The following is a 21,252-nucleotide window of genomic DNA, read 5'->3' as shown; positions in this document are numbered from 1 at the left end:
CGGCACACTGGGTTCTAGTCCCGGTCGGGGCACTGGATTCTGTCCCGGTTGCCCCTCTTCCAGGCCAGCTCTCTGCTGTGGCCCGGGAAGGTAGTGGAGGATGGCCCAAGTACTGGGGCCCTGCACCCCATGGGAGACCAGGATAAGTACCTGGCTCCTGCCATCGGATCAGCGCGGTGCGCCGGCCGCGGCGGCCATTGGAGGGTGAACCAACGGCAAAGGAAGACCTTTCTCTCTGTCTCTCTCTCTCACTGTCCACTCTGCCTGTCAAAAAAAAAAAAAAAAAAAAGAAGAAGAAGAAGAAGAAGAAGAAGCATGCCAAGCCAATGTTAAGTTGCTCCTGTTCCTGAGGGCGGGGAGAGGTCACCAGGGGCATTTAGCAGGTGGGGTCAGGGAGTGGGTGTATCCTGCGAGGTGCAGAACTGGCGGCCCCGTCAACATCAGAGGTTCCTCGCACAAGACATCAACAGTGTGGCTTCAGGGCAAGCGTTTGGCACAGCCATTAGGACGCCACACAGAATGCCCACACTTCACACCAGAGGGCCTGGGATTGCATCCCAGCTCCTCCTCCGACTGCAGCTTCCTGCTCACCCTAGAGGGCAGCAGGTGATGGCTCCAGTACGTGGGTCCCTGCCACACACAGCAGAGACCCAGATGGAATCTGACTCCTGGTTTGAGTCTGACCCAGCCCCAGCTGCGGCAAATATTTGGAGAATGAGACCAAGGTATGGGAGACTTCTGTCTTTTTTGTTGTCTTGCTGCCTTTCAAATAAAATGAAAAATAAAAAATAAAAACTTTAAAGTAGCATGAGTATCCACTGTCCCTTAGCCCACACCACATACATGGCAGATAAGAATAAGACAACAGGAAGACTGGGGTAGTAGAAAGAACAAAAAAAAAGAAAAAAAAGAAAAGAAAAAAAAAGAAAAAGAAAAACCACACACAGCAGAAGTGAAAGGAAGGAACTAACACGCATGCTTACTTCTTTATATTATTCAGAGAGCTCTCAAACACCTGGACCAAGTTAAGCTTAGGACGAGGCTAGATTCAACGCCCTTTAAAACTCTACAAATATTGCACAAGCACATGAAATTGTCACTCCATCCTGGTGTGCAGGAGGGCAAGTGTCTGTTGCCATTATGTGCACAAAACCTAAGCAAAACTTCCAGCTTCAACCTGCAAAGGAGGCACAAGACTCAGCTGCTGCCCACCAGAGTGGACTTTCTGAAGGTAGGTTATCTGGTTTGGCCACTTCAAGCCCTCACTGTGCACACCACTCGCCACCCCACCGGCTGGAGAGAAGGAGAGCATCGGCCCAGGGTAGAAGTGCTGCCCCTCTAGATGCCTTTCCACACATGGCCATCGCCTCCATCACTCAGAGGATTATTGGGTGGACAGCTCCATGATTTTTTTTCCCCCTTATAGAGAAAACACCACAGGCTTCTAACTTCTGTCTGGATGTTGCTGGCGCCCTCAGCCATGTGCTCATGGAAGATGTCCTGGAGGCGTTTGCCTTCTAACCAACCCTGCGATGAGGACACTTAGGGGTGGGCACCTGGCACAGCCATTCAGTCGCCACTTGGGGCAGCTCCCGTTGTTCTACTTCTGATCCAGCTTCCTGCTAATGTGCACCCTGGGAAGCGGCTCAAGTAGTCGCATCCCTGCCACCTGTGAGCGACATCTATCTGGAGTTCCAGGCTCCTGGCCATGGCCTGACTCAGCCCTGGCAGCTGTTGGCATTTGGAGAGTGAACCAGCAGATGACAGATGTCTGTCTTTCTCTGTGTGTGCCTCTCAGTCTGACTTTCGAGTAAAATGAAAAAAAAATTTTAAAAGAAAGCTTAATAAGCCAAAAAGGAAAAACATATATATACTCATGGACTTATGCATATCTAGTCAATAGTTTTTGCTGCTTCCCTATTCACACACTTTATGGAGAGTCTTCACCCCATGAATTAACTCAAAACCCAGGCCTCATAGCTCACAAAGTCAAGGCCACTCTGATCTCGCAGGGAAGCAGAGTGGAGGCTGATTCTTGCTCTTGCACAGGACTGAGCAGCATGAAAGATGATTAAACTCTGTATTTTAGAAACGCAGAGACAAGCTGTGCTTCTGAGAATCACTAGATGGATTCCATGGGCTTCATGCATTTCTCAACTCCCTACCAAACAAAAGAGCCCCTCACCAAAGTCTCCCCGTCCACTGAGACACCCTGGACAAAGGGCAGGGAAAGCAAGGCTTTGCCCTTGCACCCACCACCCAGCAGAGGTTAACTCCGCACCAGACTCCAATTCATCAAGAGGGCCAAGTCATTAACACAGAGCCCTTCCTTTGTCACCCAGCACTGGGCCCCCAATGACAGCCCATTTTGTAGTCCAAATCCAACTGGAAAGGCAAACAGGGCTCTTATAAAGTCTCCTGTGGCCTCTTGGCTCAGAGGGTAGAGAGTCAGACCCCAGGAGAGAACCTGGACCTGGATACTCCCTGGGTGGACAGAGAAAAGGGGAGAAGGCATGAGGGTGCAGGCAGCACTGGCAGCGAGTTTGCAGGGGGCCTCAGGCGACATTTCCATTGAAGGGCAGAATAAAGGAGGAAGAGGAGGCTTGCCCCAAGCCCACACTGGCCAGGCGCAGCTGCGGGAGCAGGAGTTCAAGGACTCTTCCCGGGGCATTGTTCCCAGGCTGCTGGAGGGACCGTGGGCCCTGGACAGTGATTGATTACCTGTCACAGCAAACCCCTTCAAACGTGATTCACCCTGGGCAGGCTTCGGGGGCCGCAGCAGGAACAGAGGACACTGGGCTCATTCATCCGCTCTTTCCTTGCATAGTCATCCAGTACCTACCACGCATGAGGCCCCATGCCAGGAGCATGAAGGCCCGGCCAACATCGCCGCTGCCCTCTGCCCACCGAGGACCGGAGGAGAGGCGAGGCGTGCCCAGATGGCCTTGGTGGAAGCGAGAACTTGAAAGGCCACAAAGCAGTCTCAGCTAAGTGCGGCGAGAGTTCAGAGGCCATGGGGAAGAAAGGCTGCTTCGGGAACCACAAATCCCACCGGATTCCCTTTTACAGCTAAATATTTTTCATAAGAAGATGCCAACACAAGGTACGTGCGCACACACACACACACACTCACACAAACCCATACACATACTCTGAGACATCCTTTTAGTTGTATTAAAAATAAGGCTTGTTTAATTTAGGTTTTATTTTGTTGCTGGTCCTGCTACAACTCAGTGTGTTATCATAGAAAATCAACAATGAAATCTCTGCTCTCTTGCTTCCCCAGCTGTGTGACCTGGGGTAAGTTACTGAACTTCTCTGAACGTTATTGTTCTCACTATGATGAGATTGACATTAACTGACTTGTAGCGATGATGGTTGGATCAAATGGGGTATTTGGTGAAGTTTTTTATAAACTGTGAAGTGCTATGAAATGTCGATTATTGCTTTTATTCCACGATCAGCTGCTAGGACATGGATTGCCAAGGTGGCGGATGGCAGAGAGAGATGTGTAGAGACGATGGGTCCTAAGGAGGCTGGCAGTAGGACCCGAAGGAGATCTTGACCTTCTGGGATTCTCTACTGACCCAGCAGCTATTCAGCACACCCTCATCTCCCCACTCTTCCCCTGAAGGCACCCTCGTAGACTTAATTTATTGGTCTTCCATTTGAGACAGGAGACTGGAGAAAGACCTTGGAATCAGGTCTGTGTTCAAACCCTGACTACCAAACCGTGCCCAACTCAACATCTAGGTAGGAGGTTTTTGTTAGTTTCCCATTCAACAGGCATTAGGCACTTTTCAAACGATGACAGTGATACCTACGTTTCACAGTGATTATAAAAGTGAACTAACAGCCGGGCTACAAAGGGGTTTCATAGGTCCCCTGAGCCTGGGCTAAAACTTGCTTGCCTTCTGCTAGCTCAGGAAGCCTGGGCTCATGGGCACAGAGCCAGAGCTGCCCACGTGTCCACCTGCCTGCAACCTGAGGCTGACCGCAGCCACTCAGAGCCAGCGCTTTGCCTGGCCGCCTTCCCCCGCCAGCTCCAAACCCCCCAGCCGTGATGAAGGCAGGCACAGGGTGGCGGTTGGAAGGCGCCAGGACAGGCCGGGCAGCTTGTCGTCCACCGGGGCTTTAGGTTCACAGGAAGACATTAGGAGGGCGACCAACAGCCAACTGTGACGCCCTCCTGACCTCCGCTCTCCGCCCAGGCTATCCAAAAAGCAACAGAAATTCTCTCTGTGATACGCTTTTTGGCAAGCTCTATTTTCTTCCATCATCCTAACACTTATTCTGGCTCCATTTTCCCCCCTTTTCTTCCTCTCCTTTTTATTCCCAAAGTATCACATAGGATGTGTAATAAAGCCAGTAGAAGTGCGAGTTAGCCTCGAAGACAAGGGAGCCACAGCACAATCTGTGATCTGGACGGCTTGGGAACATGGACAGGGCGTCCGTAGCAACAGCAACCTTGCTAACGCCAGGCCCTGGGAGTCAAAAGCACACAGCCCCAAGCCTTCCCCCCAGGCAAGTCCCGCACCCCTAGCAGAAAGCTCCAGACACGCAGAAGGCCTAACTGATTTTGAATTTCTGAATGCTAAGGAGTTTGAAAATTTTTACTTAATGAAAAGATATGTTCCCCCTACCAACACATCCTGTGTGACAGGCATTTTTAATCTCACTAAAGCATTTTCCATCAAACTCAATGAAAGCCATGATTAGATCCAGCTTTGATTTATTGGCTCTGCTAAGTGCCTCTAGGAACACAGCGGGGCAAGGCAGTTAGAACACGGGTGAGGATGGCAGGTCTCCCAGTCGTTCCCTGGACCTCTGCAACGCTGCCATCAAAGGATGTCTGGGATTGCCCACCAGACAGGGTTACTTAAATAGCGACCTCAGGCTAACGTTTGTACGATGCTTCAGGGGCCTCCAGCACAAGTCCTCAACAGCAGTAGTATAGTGATTTCCTCATCTGTCCTCTGCTGTTTCCAAAGAAACAGAACCAACCGCTTACACAAACACACAGAAAAAATCCTCAGGACACCCAAGTTAACCCATGTCTCCTTCCTTCCCAAACCGCCAATCAGCCCGTCACCGGGCAAACAGCTCAAGCATCAGGCATGGCAAACATGTTATTTTTCCGGGCAAGCCATAACTTCGCTGCCTACAAAACACAGCCCCACGGGGCACATCCCACACATGGGGAGATTAAGACTCCCATCTCTCATTGGAAACCAATAGTTAGCCGTCAACGCCCGCGGAAGCCGAGGTCAGAATCCGCCAGCCAAGCACGCACCCTGAAGCCCGGTCTCACTTAAGATTTCCAGCACAGACCAGGATGCGTGTCACAAGCCTTTCCCGCAATCCCTCTGCCCCCAGGACTCCTCAAAGAAAGCTCCACAAAGAGTCCCATCAGGGAAAAACTTCCCTTCTCCAAAACGTCACCCCCAAGCCACTCCACACCCAGCCAGCTTCTCATGCTCAAGAGCTGCCCGGGGTCATTGCTGGATGGAAAGCCACCTGGGCGTCCGGCCGCCCTCTGACACAGGTGAGCCAGTGAGCTCAAGTAAGGAAAAGAAAGCACACAGCAAAATCGGGCTTCTGAGAGCCCCTCGCACAATGAGGCCATCAACAGCCAATTTCCACGGTCCACAAAGCCACTTAACAGTCACACCCCGAAGCACACATTAGAATCTTCAGAGGGTAAGGCCTGCTCCCCAGCCACAGGCCAAGGTCATGGACCCAACAGTGTCAAGGAGACACTTCCAAGAATATCTGGCCCAATAGGCTGGTTGCTGGGCCACCGACATTGGCCCACAGCAGTCTCTGCACAGGTTAGCTCATCTTACATTGTGCCTGGGGTCTGGCTGCTTCCCAAGGGCCTCAAGTGCGAACCGCGTTCACTAAGCACAGTGCCAGGTTAGAGTGTGTAAGGCAGCTGGGAGGGCCATTCTCTCTCCTCGTCCCCCATCCTCCTCTGGAAGACGTGTCCATGTTGCAGCCAAAGGCTCCCCAGGACCTAGTAGGGCAGGCACCCATGAGGTGCTGGGCCAAGAAGCGTGAGCAGGGAGGGTGAGGCCCCTGTTCCAATAGAACTCACTTGACAAGCAACAGAAGGAAAAGCCAAAGCGTCTGGAAACACAAGCACAGAAGGGTCCCAGACCAACAACTGCGTATCTCGGACAGCATAGTCCAAGAGACCCGGAGGGAGCTGCGGCAGGGAGAAAGGTGGCGGGGATGCTGAGAGGGAGGGGGCATGCTCACTGCTTTAAGCTGGGGCCCATGGGATGCAGAGCGGCTGTTGCGTGAGCCATCTGAAGGAGTTCCAGGTGGAGAGGACCACAGACGCCAAGGGCTTGACGTGTGTGAGGCACCAAAAGATACCGGCTGAGGCTCGAGGGCGGCAGGCGAGGGAGAGAAGGGCTCCGGGCGAGAGGAAGAAGCTAGCAGCCCTCAAAGCTGCCCCCACCCCGCCCCGGGGAAATGTGAGCACCATCACCGTCACCTGCGGCATCCCAAGGCCAGGACGGAGCAAACTCCTTCTCCCAAGCAAAACGACAGCCTCTCTCATGCATGACTGTTTCCAGCTCCTCCAAAGTCAAAGCAGGAGAGAATAGAGGAGCCGAGCACAGGCCCGCAGGACGAGCGGGCGCAGCCTGGCCTCGGGGCTGGGTCTCACAGTCTCCACCGCAGAGGCAGCCCAAGTTCACACTGCCTGGCTGCAGACCGTGGCTGTGTGGCTGTGGGGAGGTAACTTACCTCCTCTGTGCCCATTTCCTCGTCTGTGAATGGGGACAGTGATTCCTGTTCCATAAACTGGGTCGGAGATTAGCTGAGTAACCGCCCACCCACACACCCACACGCACACACACACAGAGCGCATAGAATAATGTCTAGTACATGTGAATATATAGTACGTAGCATCTATAATCATAGTCAAATTACTTTTTCCTATGAGAAGAAACTGATTTGTTTTTCAAACAAGACATTGTACACTTTCATATAACTGAATTTAGGACAATCTCAACTATTATTTCTTTGCAGTTTTACTGTTAGCATTTTAATGGGGTGAAAATTCCACTAAATTTAATTTTTATCTCTCCATAGGTTAGATTTATTTTGGTTTTGGGTTAGTTTTTACAGAACCGAGCTCTTTCTTTAATATAAAGACTTAGATTATCCCTTGAAAGTTGGTCAAGAAAACTATGCTCATTGACTAAACATGTTTTATCTCAAGTGGTGATGTTATAAGTTTAAGAAATCTCAAAGGATGAGTGCCAAAATGTTAACAGACTAATTGTGGTCCCAGTTGGACAATGAGATCATACATCTGCGTGTGCCCATATTGTCTATTGTTTTCTATTGTGAACATTGGTTTCTTGTGTACCACACGAATCCAAATCTCAAAGCAAGATACAAGAACTGTAGCGGGGGGCCCACAGTCACGCAGGGACACTGGGAGAGCCCGCCCTGGGCAGCCAACTGACTATTCCATCACAGACAAATTACTGAGACTCTTTAGATGTCAGGGTTCTCACTGGCGGAATAGATAAAACAGCTCTTTTTTGCAAGCAGGTGGAGATAATATGAGGCCTCCATGCTCAGTAGCGTTGTTCAGTCTTTTAAAGTATTTGGACGCAACTCTTGGGTCTTTCCATAATTAGCTGTGTGATTTGGGATGCCTCACCTAACCTCTCTGTGCCTCTGTTTCCTTGGATCTTCTGAGAATTTCGAGTCTGTGAGGATTAAAGGAGTTAACACATGTAAACAATTTACAACTGTGCCTGGCACATGGCAAATGCTGTGTAACTGCCAACTCTTATTACTATGATGAAATCTGAATCCAAATTTTCTGAAAAGCATATGGTTGTATAATTATGGAAATGTGGTTTATTTTCTGGTGACAGAAATAGCAAGCAAGACTAGCGGAGCGCTTCAGTGTCATTCGTTGGCAGTGACACTAATTTTCGTTCATGTATGAAGTTATCTTTCTGTGGCCAAAAAAATCAAGGTTCTAATTTTTTAATTTGTTTCCATATATTTAAACATAAGCTATAATTTCAGGACTCCCCAGCCAGCTCTTTGCTGCCTGAGCTCAGTTCTCCAACGAGCATTTTCTCTGCCATCATCGTTCTGTCTCCGTGCTGTTTCCTCAGGGTACGGGAGGATTCGGGACGTCTGCATGCATGTTTGATAGCATGGGCAATTGCACCATGTGGCAGGTGCACACAGGGCCCAGGGGATCTACTTACGTATCAAATGCCATTGCTATTGGAGGCCTACCTTCCCCAGGACCACGCTGGGTACTAGGGAGAACTCGAAGACATTGTCCTCAAGAGCTAACATGGTAGCCAAGGGCGTAGGATTTGGAATAAAATGCAGAGTTTTCCAAAAGCTCATAGGAAAGGAAGATTATGAAAAGCCGCATGGATTTCCAGTACTGCACCATTTTTAATTCCATGTTTCCATGAACTTTTGGAAGTATCTTCTGAACCAAGTTCAATACCCGCTCCCACTCTGGCCTTTGCCACTGAGACCTTGGACATGACAATAGCCACTACCTCATAGGCTTGCTGGGAAGATTGCGTGGGAAGATTGCTGTGAAGCATTTAACAAGTGATAAGCTCTGTGGCCCTGAGGGAGGCAGACAGCCTGATGACTAAGTGAGATCAGGTGTCCAGGAAGACCCTAAGAGCACAGGAGAGAGACTCAACTGACCTGTAGGGGGAGTCAGGATTTAGGAGACTGGAATTCGGTTTCTTAGCGCCTTCTGTTCCCTGCTCTGGTGCCTGCCCAACCCATGGGCCTACAATCCTTCATTGAGTGGATCTAATCAGTCTCAGAGATAGAAGACCCCATGTTCCTTGTCACGAGTAGTAGACCCTATGAAATCTCGCTTGTACCCTCTCCAAATGGGACAGACACGGTTATCTTATGGAAGCACACACCTGATGCTTGAGTCAGTTTGCCCATTTCCCCAAGAAATTACCATTCAGAGGCAGTCAGAAGACCTGCAGTGACAGTGACCTTGCTCCTGTCAGTCTTTGAGACGCTCAGTGTTATGGGAAGACAGGTCCTGGCTGTGCAACACAGGTAGGCTCCATGCCCCATATGAGCCCAGCAGCTCACGCCCAGGGCTGATTTGCAGAGTTCACGGGCCGCACCTCTGTTCCACAGGTAAGCTCTCCTCTTCAGCAGCTTGTGACAGCCGTGCAGGACTCAGGACACCACCTCCATGCTGTCCCCATCCTCTGCATCCTGGATCTGCCTTTGACTGCAGCTTCTTGAGTTCTCGCCTTTGCATTAAACTGCACAGAAGGGTGCAACGTCTTTCTAAGGCCACTCATCTATCATCATTTTCTCTCATGGTTTGTTCCTCCTCATAGGGAACTAAAACCCACTTCCCTGTAAGTTGCAGTCACTGGGCTCATTCCCACCTTAGGAACCATCCTAAGTAAGTGTGATCTTTCCTTCTTTCTGTCTTAAAATATTCATTTAATTATTTGAAAGGCAGAGTTACAGAGAGAAAAGAGAGAGAGAGAGAGAGAGAGAGAGAGAGAGAGAGAGAGAGAGAATCTTGCATCTGCTGGTTCACTCCCTCAATGGCTACAATGGCCAAAGCAGACTTGAGCCATCCTCTGCTGCTTTGCCAGACCATTAGCAGGAAGCTGGATCAGAAGTGAAATAGCCAGGACTCAAACTGGTATCCATATGGGATGCCAGTGCAGCAGGTAGCGGTTTAACCCACTGCGCCACGGTGCCAGCTCCATGATCTTCCTTTAACATGGCAGAGTTTCAAATGCTTGCAATCAACCCCATACTTCCCCACTTCTCCTAGACAGACCAGATATCTCCAGGTTCCTTCTGCTGCTTCCCTCGGGATGGTCTCTCATTAACCCCACCTCTTTGCAAGGATGTAGCCTTGGTCAACTCGATAAAGCCATTAGGCTGATGATGGCTTTTCTGTGTTATTGATCCCAGGGAATATTTGCATTTGCATAGTAGCTTCAACACAGTGCCCCAGGAAAGGGGAGATACTGATGAATGGGTAGGCTGGTGTGATCTGGAGTGACTTCTGCATACCTTATGTCACCCCACAGGGGCAGCTTAAAGAATTGCCAACAGCCCCAGGAGCAGTAACCCATTTGCATAAATCCTCAAGGTCTTGTGAGCAGGTGCTCCATCTGAAATATCCGTGCCCGGAGTTGAGCCCAGGAATGCACAGCAAAAGGTAGATAAGACGTCTCTGAACTAAACCTGGGAAGTTTTAGCTCTTTTCTTCTCTAGATGTGCAGGATGGAAAATCTTTCCTCTGCCCTTCCAGACTTCTCTCTCTCCTCCCTGCCCTGCTCTGTGCCCTAGGAGACTACCACCCAGACTCTGTACTGGAGGGCACGCCCACTCCACACTCAGCCACCTGGGCCCTGGCTGGCAATAGCTGTGTGTCTCCACGCACGGCAAGCAGCTCCTCACCCACAGCTGCTGCCCTCCCCAGGGGGGGCCTTCCCTTGGCCCCTGCCCCCTGCAGGATGGGGGGCTGCCATGGCTCTCTTCAGTGAACAGGCCCTGGTTAGCCTGCCTGCGACTCTGGAACTGGGTCCTTCATCTCACTGTCTTTGATTGCCCTTCTCAGCATGGCACCTGTTTGTGGGAACTCTGACAGGTACAGTGGTCTCCAAGGAATATTTAATCGTGTTCCTATGCTTAGAACTATTGTGAAAATTCAGTCTTCCAGATCATAGCCCAGATTTGAGGGGCACAGAAGCCCACAGAGGAGACAACAGACAAGATAGCCATCATGCGAGTACTCAGCTCCCCACGTCCACATGCCCCTGAACGAGACAAGAAAAGTCAGACCACTCGGGGTACGTTTGGGTGGATGGATTTATACGGAGATGCCTTCTGATTGGCAATACTGGTTTTGCGAATCAAGAAAGCTAAATCAGAAAGAAACAAGGAAGGCACCCAAGATCCATTGCTGTTGACGTGGCCTTCATCACAACCATACTGAAAAGGTATTTTATATCCCCAGTTTATAAGTGAGAAAATTGGAAGTCAACAATTTTTCCCAAGGACACAGCTGAAAAGAGAGAGCAAGGAAGGTACCTGAGGCCTGCTCACTCCCCCACCTCCGAGCCACTGTTGTTGTTGTTTTCCAAGACTGCTTGAAACTTCCCAAAAACAGAATTCACTTATGGCAGACGACAGAGAATAGTGTCATGCCCAGTTTTCAGAAACACCAAGCTCAAAACTGGAGTGATTGCTTCTTCCTCCCCAGTCATACATTTAGGATAAAAGTGATCGGGTAATACCTACATGGAGTTTACTAGAAAGACCGCAAGAGAAACGTAAGAACCTACGTATGTTAGCCACGCTGAGTCTAAATGAAGGTGCTATTATACCCTTCAGGGCTGTTTCTAGTTCATTTCTTCAATGCGCCTGGGCCTGGCTTCTCAGTTGTCCTCATTTGGGCTGTTCCTGCTACAAGACATGCTGCGGATTCTGTGAAATCACTCCCTGTGCAGCTGTGCTCGCTACGCTACAGAGAGGCAGAGAAATACGGTCACTCTGCCTCCTTTTTAAAAGCTGACAGTCACACCTTCTACACTTCAAAGCCACACCACATGACCTCAGCAGGCTGACAGAAATGGACGCTCATGCAAAGGATTATTCATTCAGTGGGTTTTTCCATATGGGAGAAAAACACAGCCATTAGTGAAGCTTTGGAGAGTTTAGCAATTTACAAAGCCATTTTCCATGCATTAATTTAATTTGGTTCTTAGGATGATTTATGGGATGCATGTTTTCTTTTCTCATTTTTCGGATGATGACTCTCAGATTTGGGGAGGGAAAGGTCCTAAGACTGAGGTCACCCCTCCAGTAAAAGTCAGAGCTAGGACTTGAATCCAGGCCCTCCACCCCCAATAGCCCAGAGCAGAGCAGCTAATCTTCTGATGCATGTGATGGAATTTATCTAAGTATCTGTGCATCCTGAAAATATATTTAGGATATGTCAAACAGCTCATGGAAAATGCAATTAAAAGATAAGTCTCGGGGCCAGTGCTGTGGCATAGTAGGGTAAGCAACCACCTGTAGCACCAGCATCCCATGTGGGCAACTGTTCAAGTCCTGGATGCTCCACTTCCAATCCAGCTCTCTGCTATGGCCTGGGAAAGCAGTAGAGGATGGCTCAAGTGCTTGGGACCCTGCACCGGCTTAGGAGATCTGGAAGAAGCTCCCGGCTTCTGGTCTCAGATAGGCCCAGCACTGGCCATTGCGGCCATCTGGGGAGTGAACCTGCAGATGGAGACCTCTCTGTGTCTCTCCCTCTCTTTCTCTGTAATGCTACCTCTCAAATAGATAACTAAATAAATCTTAAAAAAACATAAGTCTTGATGTGAAAACAAAATTGAAATTCATGCATTCATTTACATAATACACATCCCCCATGAATTTTTGTAGGTCCCTTGTATGTATGGATTTCAAAATTCTTTTATACCAAAATGAATGTATCTTTTAATTGCATTTTCCATGAACTTTTTGAAATTCCCTTATACAAATAATGACTATTGCTTTAAAAGGCTGTTGGGCCCTCCGGGCTGTTTCCAAAGATAGGGTTGTCCTCCTGTCTTTGAGACCGAAGAGGGTGCACCAGCACCCACTGCCCTAAAGAGCAACACACTCTGTGGCACATCCCCAGGGCCAAGCCCAAGCACTCCCTGGATCGGAGCTTTGAGGCCATCCCATAGGGAACAATGCAGAGAAATTAAGACTGTCCCCCTGTCCAACTCTCTACCTCTGCAGTACCTGCTGCAGCCTGGAACTTTCCCAACCCCTCTCCACTTAGCATCCTGTTCTCAGAACCTCCTACATAAAGAGGTGGCCTCAAAATCCCTACTCCCCCAAAATAAGACTTGAAGAGGATGAGTAAGTGCCTCTTACTCTGGATCTATTCTAAATGTCCAGGCTCTCTGGGGCAATTCCCAGCTCCATCATGAATCGGTTGTATCACCAAGGTGCGCCTCCATTTCCAGAATAACAACATAGAAGCTACCTCAAAGGGTTGTCATGGTACCCAGCACTCTATATGTCCAGTATTTAGCCAAATCCCCAACCTATCGTAAGCATTGTGTAATCGTCATTACCACAGGACCTGCACTCCAGAGCTGCTTAGCTGGGTCTGGCAGAGGCCCTCACACTCACCTTCTCAGACAGCATAAACCTCTTTCTCGGAATGACTTCAGACCAAAGGACATGTGGCATGAACAACTGTATGCAAACAGATTAGGTAATCTAGACGAAATGGCAAAAACTCCTAAAAGACAAACTACCAAAAATAACTCAAAAAATACAGACAATCTAAATAAACCAATAATTAATAAAGAAATTGAATTAATCACTCACACACACACACACATACACACACAAATAACTCTCAGGCCCAGATGGCTTCATTGCTGAATGCTATAAAAATATTTAAAGTAGAATTAACAGCAATGATCCACAAACTCTTGGGAAAAAATGAAGATGGCAAAACACTCTCCAACTATTTTATGACAGCATTACTGCCCTAACACCAAAACCAGACAAGGATGTCACAAAAAACACGACTGGGGCCGGTGCTGTGGTGTAGTGTGTTAAGCCACCACCTGCAGTGCTGGCATCCCATATGAGTGCTGGTTCAAGTCCCTGATGCTCTACTTCAGACCCGGCTTTCTGCTATGGCCTGGGAAAGCAGTAGAAGATGGCCCAAGTCCTTAGGCCCCTGCACCCGTGTGGGTGACCCCGAAGAAAACTCCTGGCTCCTGGCTTTGGATGGGCGCAGCTCCGGCCATTGTGGCCAACTGGGGACTGAACCAGCAGATGGAAGACTTTCTCTCTCTCTGCCTCTCCCTCTCTGTGTGTAACTCTGATTTTCAAATAAAATAAATAAATCTTAAAAAAAAAAAACTACAAGCCAACACAGGGTTGCCTCTAAAAATTCATAGAAAAATGAAATTAAAAGATAAATTTATCTGGGTACAAAAAACCCTGAAATCCATGCAGCTTTTTTCATCATAAAAATTGTCATGAACTTTTTTGAAGGTGCCTTAAATATGCACAGGTTTCAATTTCTCTTGTACCAATGAAGTTTTTGAAGTACCTTCATATTCTTTATGAATATCCATGCAAAAATCTTCAACCAAACACTAGCAAACTAAATTCAGCAACATACGAAAAAGATTATTTACCAAAACCAAGTGTGATTTATCCTAGGAGGACGAAGTTGGTGTAATATCTGAAAATCCATTGGTAAAATGTACCATATTTACAGAATAAAGCACAAAACCACACCACTTTCTCCATAGACACAGAAAAAGCACTGACAAAATCCAACAGCCCTTCATGATAAAAACGTTCAAAAAGTGGGGATATAAAGGAATTTCCTCCATCTGATGGGGGAAAAAAAACCCTCTACAGCTTACATAGTTTTTACCGGTGAAACACTGAATGTTTTACCCCTAAGATCAGGAACAAGAGAAATGAAGCTCTCACTACTTACATTTCATTGGAGGTCCTAGCTAGGGCAATTAGGCAAGAAAAAGAAATAAAAGGTATCAAAATTGAAAAAGATCACGTAAAACTATCTCTGTTCACAAAAGAGAGAATCATCTATATAGAAAATACTGAGAACCCCACCAATTTTAAAAAGAAACTATTAGAACTAACAAATGTGTTTCCCAACCTTATAAGATACAAGTTAATATACAAAACTCAATTGTATTTCTATACAAGAGCAATGAGTAATCAGAAAATAGAATTTTAAAAAATTCATCACAGTAAGCATCAAAAAAATAAAATACTTAGGAAGAAATTTAACAGGAAAGGTTATGAGTTGTACACTGAAGACAACATTAAAAGGAATTAAAAATACCTAAATATATTTCAATACATTCATGATTTGAAAGGATTCATATCATTATATGGCAATGTTCCCCAGTTGATCTTACAGATTCTGTGCAATCCCAATTGAAATCCTAACTGTCTACTGCTATAGAAATTGGTAAGCTAAATTTAAAATTCATAATCCCCAAATTCAAGAGACCCAGAATAGCCAAAATGATGTTGAGAAAGAACAAAGTTGGAGGAGCTACACATTCTGATTCTAAAATTTACTACAAAGCAGTAGTAATCAGGACATGCAACACGGGCATAAAGATGGACATTTAAATCAATGGATTATAATTGAAAGTCCAGAAATAAACTCTTACATGTATATCAATTGATTTTTCATGAAGGATGTCAAGACTATTTAGTGGAGGAAAAAAATAATCTTTTCAACAAATGGTGCTTGATATCAGGATAACCACATGTAAAAGAATGAAGTTGAACTCGTACTTCAAACCATATACAAAAATTAAGTCAAAATCGATCATGGAACTAAATATAAGAGGCAAAACTATAATATTCTTAGAAGATATCAAAGGCACAAATCTTTGTGACCTGGGATTGGGCAATAAATTCTTAGACAAGACACTAAAAGGACCAGCAACAACAACGGCCAAAAATATAAATTGTACTTCATCAAAATGAAAATGTTTTGTGCTTCAAGGAACACAACCAAGAAACTGAAATAATGGAGTGGGCATTTGGTACAGTGGTGAAAATGCTGTTTGGGACACCCATATTCCATAGCGGACTGCCCGGCTTCCAGTTTCAGCTCTGCTTTCTGTCCCAGCTTCCTGCTAAAGCACACCCCGGAAGGCAGCAGTTGATGGCTCACGGAGTTGGGTCCCTGCCAGCCATATTGGAAACCTGGATTGCGTTCAGGGTTCCTGACTTCAGCCTAGCTCAGCCCCAGCTGTTGCAGACATTTGGGGAGTGAACCAGCAGATGGAAGGTCTTGGTCTATCTGGCTCTGCCTTTCAAATAAATAAAAGAAGGAAGGAAGGAAGGAAGGAAGGAAGGAAGGAAGGAAGGAAGGAAGGAAGGAAGGAAGGAAGGAAGGAAGGGAAGGCAAAATTTAAACAAGAAACAGAAAGTGGAAAGACAACACACAGCATGGGAGACAATACTTACAAAGCATATACAGGATGCAGGTGTAGCATCCAGAATACATAAAGAACTCTTACAACTCAACAATAGAAAGAAACCAGTTTTTCAAGAGACAAATGATTTAATCAGACATTTCTCTCTCTGTCTTTTTTTTTTTTTTTTAAATATTATTTATTTATTTGGCAGGTAGAGTTACAGACAGTGTGAGAGAGAAGGAGAGAAAGGTTTCCCTTCCGCTGGTTTACTCCTCAAATGGCTGCCACGGCCGGCGCTGTGCCGATCCAAAGCCAGGAGCCAGGTGCCTCTTCCTGGTCTCCCATGCGGGTACAGGGGCCCAAGCACGTGGGCCATCCTCCACTGCCCTCCCGGGCCACAACAGAGAGCTGGACTGGAAGAGGAGCAGCCGGGACTAGAACCCGGTGCCCATATGGGATGCCGGTGCCGCAGGCAGAGGATTAGCCAAGTGAGTCACGGTGCCAGCCCCAGACATTTCTCTTAAAAAGAGATATACAAATGTTCAACAAGCACTTGAAAAGATGCTCAACATCATCAGCCATTAGGGAAATGCAAATCAGAAGCATATGTCTCAATAAAGCTGATTACATACACCTGCAAGTGGTTCACTACACTTTATCCCAGTTTTTCTGTTTGAAAAACAGCAACGAATTTACAAGCTAAGTTCTCTAAAGTCCACATCTTCTGAAACAAAATCAGGACACATTGAGACACAAGATTTTCTGTGTTTCAATTTATTTAAATGAAGAAGTCTACACAATTGCATTCAGGAAGCCATTTTTCCAGTCATCAGAAGGGAAAGGGTTTCAAAGACAGGACAGTGGCATTGTCACAGAAAATTCTGGGGGTATGGCCTCATGTACACCAGCCACCAGTTTACATCAAATATACAGATTTCATTACTCGAAAAACACACCCTAATTTCTAGACTCTGGTCATGATGAGTTCATGGAAAACTATGACTACCAACAGGCTTTTACGGAAGAAAATAAATATCACCTATTTTCTACCCTCAACTCAGAGTATGAACATTGAAGAACAAATGTTAGAACAAATACCCACAAAAATGCAGACAACACATGATCTCATTTTGTTGATGGGTGTTGACTGTCAGAGGTGCTCCACAAGCATTTGTTGAGTGACTACGTGGATCTTTCTCCCATCAACCCCTGGGTCTGGTGTGCATTTCTTTGGCATACCTTCTCCTGTGAGTACTTTTTTTTAATGCTGAGTATTTTTGAGGCATCTGGATCTCTTGGATACCCTCTCCTCCAATCCTTCCACTATTCCTCTTTTTCTACCACTCCCCCCTCACTGTCCTCTTTGTCCTCTCTCATCCCTCGCATCTGATTAATGTCAGATGCTCTCAATCCTATTTCTCTTCAACTTGTCCCTTTTCTCTACTCCCAAAGCCACTCTCCCAGATCAAATCACCATCACCCTTAAGTCGTGCTGCACCCTGGAACAGCTCCCGGTAGGAACAACTGGCTTTATGAAGCCTTGCTGTGTGAAACAGCGTTTATTTCATCCTACAACCCTGCTAGGTGGGTGTTATCCTTCTTTGTTTTTACAAATGAAGAAATGAAGGCTCAAAGAGGCTGAGTCACTTGTCCCCCAGTCCTGGGAGTAGAGTCTGGTGGGCTCCAGTGCTTTCATTCTCACGGATCACCCACCCTGTCCCCAGCCCTGCCACGCAGCCACCAGGGCTGCCACGGAGATGTTTCTGAAATTCACCACCGGACACATTGGTTCCTTCCTTGCCCTCTCGGGATCAGCGTGAACTCTGACATGCTTCTGCTGGGTGCTGGTTCCCTGAAGGCCCCTGTCTACTTTACTGCCAGTTCCTGTGTCCTTTAGAAATCATCCCAGCCGTCCCCGTCTCCATGATGGGTGCCCCACCTGAGAAAGGAGTCAGGAGACCCTCTTGCGGCTCCTCCCAGCTTTGACCTTAACCTTCTGATAACCTTCGCAAGGAAACCATCACATCTCTGAGCCAAAACTGCAGGCCTGGAGTCAGACCCGGGGCTTCCAGTTCCAGTCGTGCGTTTACCAGGAACGTGGCTGTGTGCACACGCCCCGCTACCCGTGCCTTGGCGTCCTCCTGTCAGGAGGAATAACAGCACCAGCACGCACCTCAGTGGCTTGCTAAGATAGTCAAATAAACCAGCACATTCGAAGCAATGAGATGTGGTAGGCATGCAAATATCCCTAAGTGGTTTCTTTTTCACCATCTCTCTTTTATTCTTTGTTTCTTTCTGTCTCTGCTATTCCTGCACAATGCCATGCATTTCCTCTGCATTAACTTAATGAAGCTGGGAAAGCGCTGTGGCACTGGGGGTTTAAACTGTACTGTCTTCCACCAGGAATACAGAGGGAGAAGAGAAGGGGGCATGGGAGGGAGGATTCAACGCAAGCTGTGATGCTGATTCCAGAACCTCAAGCAGCGCCGTGGGCCCTGTCTTCAGTAGTGCTGTGGGAGTCTGATCCAGCAAATGGCCTCAATTTCCCGGGGGGCTCTGGCAATGGGACAGACGCCCCCTTCACCCAATTCTTTATTCAGTGTTCTCCCTCCCCTCCCACCCAGAGGAAAATTGGCCAGCATGTCACTCACGCCATGACGGTGAAAACAGGAGAACTGGAGAATTGGCGGAGGGTGAGAGGGTGGGGCGTGCAGAGGCGGCTGAGCGCCAGGGCCTCTTGCCCTAAGAACGTGACCGCCACGAGGCCCTCGCAGCGACCGTTCCCAGAGGACGAGGCGAGAGCCCAGCTCCACGGGGCGTTAATGTGGAAGGGAGCGAGGCGTGGCGTGGAGGCTCCGCCAGCTACGGTCCATCTTGGCAGGGAGAGTGACAGGGTGTGGGTGTCCTGTCATCAGATCGGCGCACCAGCGACCCCGCCCATTACATCAGCAGGCATCACATCACTCGGGGAGCAGCGAAGGCGAGGCCCACCGGCCCCGGCACACCCCGCAGCCAGCGGCCAGAGCCTTTGCCTCTCCTCTTCCTGGCCGTTGGGATGCTCTGGGGATTGTCATTCCCACAGCCGCTGCGTCTCAGGCACCACCGAGGTACTTAATCTATGTTCACACACTTAATTCCCACAGCATGCTTTCCAAGGATGCAATCACACTCATACCTCGCTGGTGACCCAAGTCCAGCTCAGAGAGGTGAAGTCACGCACCAGGATCACACAAGGGAGAGGTGGGCAAAGTTGGCACTGAAACCCAGGTCTGTCTGAAACTGTATCCAATGTTGTTTCGTACTGGCACAGCCAAGAGAGTAACTTCAGGGTCTTTCTCTTGATACCCTCTTTCCCTGCCTGCCTGTATTCAAATCACATGAGCCGTATTCAAGAAGTTGGTAGAAAATGTGCATTTCTTTGTATTCCATTTTTCCACTAACTTTTGAAGCCCCCTCATACAACCTCAATAATACTGAAAGGTCAATTTTTAAAATGCCCTATAAAATTTAACTATTTATTTATTCACTTACTCATTTATCAGAGAGGCAAAGAGATGGATACACAGACAGAAAGAGGTCCCCAGATGCCTGCGACAGCCAGGGCTGGGCCAGGGCCAGACCTAGGTACGAGGAACACAATCCCAGTCTCCCTCATGGGTGGCAAGAGCCCAATTATTTGAGCCATCACCTCTGCCTCCCAGGGTGCTCAGTAGCAGGAAGCTGGCATCGGGACCATAGTTAATGATGGAACACAGGCATTCCAATGGGGGATGCAGGTATCCTAACTCAGCTCTTACGTTGCTGGACCACTCCCCGCTCCCTGTCCACATAAAACAAACCTTACACCAGCTTATCCAGCTTCATGTAAGTAGTGAAAAGGCATTGCTTCCACCTCCCTAGCAACTTATGTTTCCCAAGCACCACTGTTTCATGCACATGGCCATCCACGAAGCCAGACCCCAGTTCCCACCATCTCCTTTTGGCAATGTCCCGAGGCACGTTTGGAATCACAATGATGTAATCGTATCCAAGTCCATTTAGATCTTCTCACCACCCTGCATGGTTCACCTCCTAATTCACTGATGGAGCAAATATTTACATAGGGAGGTCTCCATTGCCAGGCATCTTGGAAGACACTGGAGAGATAGAAAATAAATAAGACAGCCTCAAGCCTTCCCTGCCAACCCAACTTGTCTCCAACTCTAGGCTTCTGCTGTAGCAGATACTCAGGAATAGGAACCAAAGTAGAGGCCTACAGCAGAAGCCTTAGGGGAAACTCATGCCCTCCTCGTGGTGCCCAATGCAAATCTCAGCAGCGCTAACAGCAGTCATCACTCTGTTTCTGAGGCAGAGAGCAAACCTGGCTGGGGACCCTCCCACCACCATCCCACCTTTGCGAGTGACCAGGCCATACCCAGCTGGGACTCGGGACAAGACAGAAGCGACCCCTTTGTTTTGCTGTCTGAAAACCAGTCTTCTACAAACCTAAGCTTCTTGGCATGTATCTGACATATTCAAGCACATCCACATTAAAAACCCGATGCCTGGCACTGGGCCCTGTCTGGAAGTTTTAATTCATTTTGTTTACCTATTGTGTGGCCTCTTCTCAAAGTAAAAAGCACACATTCAAACAATTTTGGCAGGAGACAGCTAAGAGCCACCTTCAGGTCAACTACTCCCTAGACACACAAATATGTGTGAGTCCACTGACCTGGCAAGCGGGGGACAGGGGGAGGCCCTTGCCCCTTGCCTCAACCAGATGATTTTCTGCTTAGCATATGCAGACTTAGGTCTCTAAGCTTGGTGGGCAGTCCACAAACCTAGCCATAGTAAAATCCAGAAGCACAGTGAAAGCTGCAAGTTGTTCTTTCTGTGGCCAAACAAGGAGAGGACCCAGCACATGTGTGTAAAGATGGGCAAGAATAAGACTGGCAGGGGCAAGAATAACAATAAGAGGGGCTGGCTCTGTGGCGCAGTGGGTTAACGCCCTGGCCTGGAGTGCTGGCATCCCATATGGATGCTGGTTCTAGTCCTGGCTTGCTCCACTTCCCATCCAGCTCTCTGCTATGGCCTGGGAAAGCATTGGAAGATGGCCCAAGTCCTTAGCCCCCTGCATGGGCATGGGAGACCCTGAAGAAGCTCCTGGCTCCTGGCTTTGGATCAGCACAGCTCGGGCTGTTGTGGCCATCTGGGGAGTGAACCAGCAGATGGAGGACCTCTCTTCTCTTTCTCTCTCTCTCTCTCT

General features: G+C 48.0%; 1 protein-coding gene across 9 annotated transcripts in view; it reads right to left on the bottom strand.

Annotated features, from left to right (window-relative positions):
* Positions 1-21,252, bottom strand: part of CREB5 (cAMP responsive element binding protein 5) — a 426,900-nt gene that overhangs the window by 357,880 nt on the left and 47,768 nt on the right. For 2 of the 9 annotated variants that reach the window (XM_089316044.1, XM_089316050.1), the window contains exon 1: positions 6,262-6,463. The exons of 3 other annotated variants lie outside the window; for them this stretch is intronic. Coding sequence is in view for 1 of the 6 variants with exons in the window: in XM_089316043.1 (XP_089172169.1) it covers positions 6,503-6,568 (66 nt within the window). In the remaining 5 variants the exon portion in view is untranslated. 4 more of the 9 variants (XM_089316043.1, XM_089316051.1, XM_089316047.1 and 1 more) reach the window with 4 other exon arrangements.

Source organism: Oryctolagus cuniculus, chromosome 16 (genome assembly GCF_051225735.1).
Source record: "Oryctolagus cuniculus isolate XC-2025 breed Fujian yellow rabbit chromosome 16, ASM5122573v1, whole genome shotgun sequence".
In the NCBI taxonomy this organism is placed as follows: Eukaryota; Metazoa; Chordata; class Mammalia; order Lagomorpha; family Leporidae; genus Oryctolagus; species Oryctolagus cuniculus.
This window is presented reverse-complemented; position numbering and strand designations above follow the sequence as displayed.